Raw genomic sequence first — 7,014 nt, 5'->3', positions numbered from 1 at the left:
ATGCTCTTAACCACTGAGCCATCTCTCCAGCCCCCCCAAGAGAAGATTCTGGCATGGGAGGGAAACATTGGGAAATGGCTAGCTTCCAGAATAGTCCATGGCGCCTGCTTCAAGTGTGGTATCTGATGACAGTGGAAGAGGAAGATGGCACCCCTCTGCTCTCTGGAGTCCGAATCAATACGGAAACAGGCATTAGTGTCAGGGACTGAATTGCCGGTTTTCATTGCATTAACTTTGGATTGGAGGCATGGTGTGAACCCAAAGCCAAAGCCACAACAGGCTTCTCGGTCCCTTCTGCTGTGGAAGCACTGGGGGCTTCTCTTGAGGGACATGGGCCTTCCTGGGATTGACAGGGCAGTGCCTAGGACCCAGGGAAGGGTAAGTGAAAAGGGAGACTGGACACTCCAAGCAGCCTTTATCTTGTTAATAATCCCTACCCAACAAAGACTACTCCTTCTGACAGGGGTGCCAGTGGGCAGACCGAGGCAGCGGCCTCCACCCGATACTCTTAGAGTAGTTGGCAGTATTTGTAACAGGCGAGACAAGAGAAGGGAAAACAGAACCATTCTCCCTAGCATACTTATAGGATCTCTCTAGGAACTAGAGATACAAAAATTTTGTTGTGGATGTTTTGGGTTTTGAGCCCAGGCTGTAGCCCAGGCTTCTGTAGCCCAGGCTGGCCTCAGATTCTCTGTATACCTGAGGATGACCCTGAACCTCTGATCCCCCTGCCTCTGCCTCCTAAGTGCTAGGGTTACAGGTGCTACCACCACGTCCAGATTGTGCAGTGCCGAGATCCAAACCCAGGGCGCGGTGCGTGCTAGCTGAGCTCTCTACCGAGAGACGTCACCTGCAGTCCTGCTAAGTAAGCCCTTTGTTTTGGTTTGATTTTTAACTTCCAATGCATCTCTCTTTTTTTTTTTTCAATTTAAAAGACTCATAACTCCCTTTGAAAACCAAAGGATTTCTATTTTGTCAGTCCAAAGAAATAAATTCAACTTTTGAGGGGAAAAAAATGAGGCCCTAAGCACAGACTTTGGCTTCAGATAAGCATAATGTGGGCATCTGTTAGCTATGGCACGTAAGAGGCACGCTTGCTCTACCGTGCTCAGCCTCAGCGGCACCCCAAAGGCAGATCGCACAGAAAGATTGTCCCTATTCATACCACGTTAGTACGAATTAACTTCCGAAGAACAACAAGCAACAAATGTCACCCTACTGTGCTTTCTGCCTGTGAAAAATAATGCTGTGTGTTTTTCTTCAGAACTTCTGAAATTTACTTTAACTGATTATTTCTTTCCACAAAAGAACGACTAGACTGTGGTTGAGCTATGCAATCGTATAGGTCACGCCGCTTATTCCCATCTCAGTAAGCAGCACGGAGGGTTAACCTGCATCAAGCAGCCATTCCCAGATACTTGAGCCGAGGACATCGGCCAATCTATCCAAGAGGCCATGCTATCCAATTGTTTAGCAAGCCTACAAAGACGTAGATGGATGAGTTACACAGGCAAGATTTCCATGAGAGGGAACCATCCCTTGCACCCTAAATGAAATTAACACTAGTTCAACTGAAAAAGTGTCCGCCAGGTGGCTTTGTGGGTAAAGCTCCTGCCACTGAGCCTGGCAACATGATAGGTCCCTTGGGATCCACACGGTAGAAGGAGAGAAATGGCTTCTCTGCAAATTGTCCTCTGACCTCCACACATGCACCGTGTCACATGCTCACCCATGCAGTTACATGCACGTATACAGGAGCACACACATACAACGTGTGTGTGTGTGTGTGTGTAGTTGTTTACCTGCTGTGACCCTGGCCCTTACCAGGACATAGAATTACTCTGGTGTTAGTCCTATGGAATGAAGCAAAGCTGGCCCTTCTCCTGGAGGGAGGCTGGGAAGTCACAGATGAAGAACGGAAGAAAGAACTAATGTGGAAGAGACAAGGTCTTTTGTTTAGCCCTTAGAAAATACAGACAATTCTATTTTTACTCAAATAGACCAAACTAATTCTTTTTTTTTCTTTTTTTGCTTTTTCGAGACAGGGTTTCTCTGTGGCTTTGGAGCTTACCCTGGAACTAGCTCTGTAGACCAGGCTGGTCTCGAACTCACAGAGATCCGCCTGCCTCTGCCTCCCGAGTGCTGGGATTAAAGGTGTGCGCCACCACCACCCGGCCAAACTTAAGTATGTTTAAAGGCATACAGATTTAGTTCAGAGGTAAAGACCTACAAGGTCCTGGGCTCTGGGTTCACCCCAGTGCTGCAAAAAAAAGGGGGGGTACATTTTAACTGAAGTTGTTTGCGTATTTGTTTGTTTGTTTGTTTTGAGACAGCGTCTGTTTATGTGTCCTGGCTGTCCCAGAGGTAAAGACCTACAAGGTCCTGGGCTCTGGGTTCACCCCAGTGCTGAAAAAAAAAAGGGGGGGGGTACATTTTAACTGAAGTTGTTTTTGTATTTGTTTGTTTGTTTGTTTTGAGACAGCGTCTGTTTATGTGTCCTGGCTGTCCTGGATAGATCAGGACATCCTCAAACTCACAGAGATCAGAGATCCCCCTGCCTCTGCCTCCATAGTGCTGAGAGAACAGGTGTGTGCTGTAATATATATTTATAATATAGTTACGCTATAATATATTTGTGCTGTAATAGATTTTCCTTAACATATTATAGGTATGTGTTTTATATCTCCCTTAAATGTTTGCAAGCCTGTTCTGAGTGTAACGTGTTTGTTTCTTAGATAACGCACTATGCTAGAGTTTCTGTAACTGAGTACACTTCAGTCTCCTCCTCTAAAGGAGGCATGCGTGTCCGAGTATAGAACATTCCAGAAGTGTATCTACACGTGGCTGAGGGGTTATCTGCAGAGGCATGAAGAGCTCTGACTCCTGTCAGAAGCTCTAGGTTCTTACACTGTTATTATCAGTGTTGGTGTTCTTAAGGGGACTGGAGTGCAGAAAAGAAACTTTCTGAACTCAGGCCCTACAGATGGACACTTTGTATAACACCTCTGGGCTTCGGTTTCTCCCACCAGGATGGAGGCAGCCTGGTCGGGGAAGTCAATGAAGACGGGGAGATGACTGGAGAGAAGATAGCCTATGTCTACCCTGATCAGAGGACTGCGCTCTACGGAAAGTTTATCGATGGAGAGATGATCGAAGGGAAACTGGCCACCCTCACGGCCACGGAAGAAGGGAGGCCACACTTTGAAGTGACATCTGGAAGTAAGTTGTCCAGTCTGGGGCAGGTTGAAGAAGTTTCTGGTGGTGGTGGTGGTGGTGGTTTTGGTTTTTTGTTTTGATTTGGTTTTTTGAGACAGGATTCTCTGTGTAACCCAGGCTGTCCTGGAACTCACTATGGATCAGACTAGCCTCTGACTCACAGAGACCCATCTGCCTCGGCTCCCGAAAGCTGGGATTAAAGGTGTGCACCACCATTGCCCTACAAAGAAGTTTCTTTTCTTTTCTGGGGGGCCCACTTTAATGAGTGTCAGTCAGTTTTTCACACACACGCGCACACGCGCGCGCACAAAAGCAGGCTCCTCAGTCCGTCCCTGTTTATGACAGCAGCCACATGTCTGCTACGCCACGAGGTTTGGCTGGTCTAGGCTGGTCTGTTTCTTACGCTGGGGCCTAGTCTGAAGGCATCGAGACCACTTTAGGGAATGTTTTCTCACAGTGGATCACAGATGTATCGAAGTAAACACAGAGGTGCCTCCCAAAGCCTCAGCCTGGAACTCCCCCACTTACGTTGCATGTCCTGCCCGGCTCTGCACCTGACCTGACTTGCTGGTTTGCCTTTCAGGTTCCGTGTACCACTTCGATAAATCGACTTCCTCCTGCATCTCCAGTGATGCCCTCCTTCCAGACCCCTATGAGTCCGAGAGGTAACTCTTTTCTTGTGGCTTTCCTCGCGCCGTTTAGGCCCCGGTGGTGGGCACCCTTAAGCTTCTGTGGCTCTCGGGCTCAGGCTGGGCTCCTGCTCGAGCCAAGCCTCTCCATAATAAGTACTTCTCCTTGGCACACTTCCAAGTAAGTGTGTGTGCGTTCTGAGGAAGACTAATTATATTCTTATATAGAGGCTGTTCACAGAAGGTCTCTACACTATCAAGCAGGCTCATGTCTCGTTCTAGAATGAACTCTGTCAGTAAAGTGTTGAGTCAGACGGTCACACCCTTTCTGGGGACGCTGGGGAATTTGGAAAGCATACAGGTAGAAACCAGAGAACAGCGTTAGAAATCAGATCTTTTCCTTCCACCCTCTGGGAAGGTGCAGCCTTAGGTCAGGCTTGGAAGCAGGCGTTTTTTTGCCCAGTGAGCCATCTTCCAGGCCCTCTTGTGGTTCTTGATGATGCAGTCCTCTAGGGGAGCAATCCACGCTCTTTTTAAGCCTAGCCTACACCTCCAGTACGACCCTTGGAACATAAAGCAACTTCCTTATTCCTAAGGGAAGACAGGATAGAAGCAAAGGTAGTGATAGCAAGTGTTAAAGCATCTCTCCCTGTCAGCTCTGTCCATACCTAACCTATGAGGAAGGCTGCCCTCTACCATGGATTCTCAATACCCAAAATTCTCTTCATTCTCCTTCAGCTGAGGAAGTAAAGACAGCCCCCCGGGGCGTGGCTTACCCTCGGCTGCTCTGCTGAGTAAGGACAGCCCCTGAGGGTGTGATTTACCTCTTGTTTACTTTCTGCCTCTTCCTAGTAGAAGGGACAGCGCTGATCCCACAGTGCCACAGGCAGGGAGAAAATGTTCTGTTTTTTTTTTTTTTTGACAAGAGATCCTGGCCCAGGGCCAGTGGTAGTAGACTGGCTTCTGTGTTCACCCCAAAACACCAGGACCAACTGTATCCATCTATCAGTCTAGTCTGTTGTGAGATCCTGCAGAACAACACTCTCAAACCGCTTAGCTGTTTACAGAGGTCGGCATTTTGTATTATGCTCCTGGTTCTGTGGGTTGGCTTAGGTTCAACCATTTTCTGCTTGGGCTTCACCAGGCTGAGCCGGACTAGGCTGGGCTCCAGGATTCAAGTCGGGTTCAGGTCTGTTTCACATCTCTTCATTCCAAGACTCTGACTAAAGGAACAACAGCCCCCCAGGACATATTCTTCTCTGGGATGCCATGAAAACAGAGAGACTGGCAAAACTCACTGTGTCTCTTAACAACTGACACCTGGCAGCAGGGGCCTCCTCCACACTCTGCTAACAAAGTCAGCAGGAAGGGATGCATGCCCCACCTGCACCAAACAAAGTGTCACATCGTGAGGTCATCTGCAAAAGGGTGACATGTATCACTCTGTCACAGGAAAGGAGCAGAACTAGAAGCAATAATTCAGATTTCCAGGTCGTAAAATAAACCAAAATTACAGGCTCCCACCTCCTAACAGGGCCATCTATCACGGTGCACGGAGAAATGAAAGATTTGTTGGTGGGACATAAGCTCTTATTCCCTCCGTTCCACAGCTAAGAGTGCTTCTCTTATAAAGCAGTGATTAGGAGCGGTTTTCCTTGGAAGAACACCAAGTAACAATGTGGACGCTTGCAGGCCCCATGTTGTCTATTGCACAGACTCAGCTCCACCTCTGAGCACTACAGCAGCCAGATACCATCTTAAACTGGGGAAGGCAGCTGTATCTCAATAAAACTTTATCAACAAAAATGAACTGTCAGATTTGACCTGGAGTTAGCTGACCTCTAACCCCTTTGCTGGGAAATGCTTGTTGGCTATAGCTCATTGTCGCTTTTTGTGTAAACAATCCATCTTGGCATTTAACTAAATAATAGTCTTCCTCTGTCTTCTGGCTTTGAGAAATTTGAGCACAGTATCAGTAAACTTTGGGAAATGTTCTCTTGTCATTAGCTATAAACATTAGTTTCTTTTTCAGAAAGGTCTATCGGGTACTGTGCTGGCTGGTTTGTGTGTCAACTTGACACAAGCTAGCGTCATCAGAAAGGAAGGAACCACCACTGAGGCCATGCCCCATGAGATCCAGCTATAAGATCCCTGGAACTGACATTACAGATGGTTGTGAGATGCCATGTGGGTGCTGGGAATCAAACCCAAATCCTGTGGAAGAGCCCCCATCTTCCCAGGCCTGGAGAAGACATTGTTTGAGGCCTGGGGTGTAGCTCACTCAGTTGGTAGAATGTATGCCTAGCGTTCACAAAACCCTGGGTTTGATCTCCAAAGCCACATAAACATGGGCACTTAGCAGATGGAAGCAGGAGGGTTAGAAGTCCCTAGTTATCACTAAGTGGTTGTCACCAGGGCCGGTGGCTCACACCTTTAATCCCAACACTCGGGAGACAGAGGCAGGAGGCAGATGCTGTGAGTTTGAGATTAGCCTGATCTATATAGAGAGTTCCAGAACAGCCAGAGCTACACAGAGAAACCCTGTTTTAGGAGGGAAAAAAGATGAAGTTCCTGCTTGTCATTGGCCAGAGCAAGTCTGAAGGAGGTGGGTGGAGTTCATTTTGAATACAGCTCTTAAAGAGATGAAAGTTGTTTCTTCCATTACTGCTGCTAACTTAGTGTGGTTTAATTTCTCGCCCTGTCTCCTTCTTTGTTGAATAATTGGAAACTGTCATTTGGGATTCATATGGTACTCATATTCATATGGATAACCATAATGGGGTTTCAGTGATTGGTATCAAGAGTGGCACATCACACTGAAAACCTCACGATTTTATTTGTTGTTTGTTTGTTTAGGGTTTATGTTGCGGACTCTCTGATCTCCAGTGCAGGAGAAGGGCTGTTTTCCAAGGTAGCAGTGGGACCCAATACTGTTATGTCTTTTTATAATGGCGTCCGAATTACACACCAAGAGGTAAGTGGGAAGATGAGAACGATAACCTAATGGATGAAAGACCTTCAATAAATCCACTATCATGGTCCACAACTATCTCATAGAAAACGGAATGATGGGGCCAGAGAGATGGCTCGGAGGTTAAGAACACTGAGGTCCCTGAGTTCAATCACCAACACCACACAGTGGCTCACAACCATCTATACTGACATCTGG

The 7,014-nt window shown here is 47.3% G+C and overlaps 1 protein-coding gene across 1 annotated transcript in view; it reads left to right on the top strand.

Annotated features, from left to right (window-relative positions):
* Nucleotides 1-7,014, top strand: part of Setd7 (SET domain containing lysine methyltransferase 7) — a 42,715-nt gene that overhangs the window by 24,667 nt on the left and 11,034 nt on the right. Inside the window, exons 4-6 of the mRNA XM_026787611.1 lie at nucleotides 3,030-3,219; nucleotides 3,800-3,881; nucleotides 6,702-6,819. Coding sequence (XP_026643412.1) covers nucleotides 3,030-3,219; nucleotides 3,800-3,881; nucleotides 6,702-6,819 — 390 coding nt within the window. The remainder of the gene's footprint in view (nucleotides 1-3,029; nucleotides 3,220-3,799; nucleotides 3,882-6,701; nucleotides 6,820-7,014) is intronic.

Source organism: Microtus ochrogaster, chromosome 1 (genome assembly GCF_000317375.1).
Source record: "Microtus ochrogaster isolate Prairie Vole_2 chromosome 1, MicOch1.0, whole genome shotgun sequence".
NCBI lineage: Eukaryota > Metazoa > Chordata > Mammalia > Rodentia > Cricetidae > Microtus > Microtus ochrogaster.
This window is presented reverse-complemented; position numbering and strand designations above follow the sequence as displayed.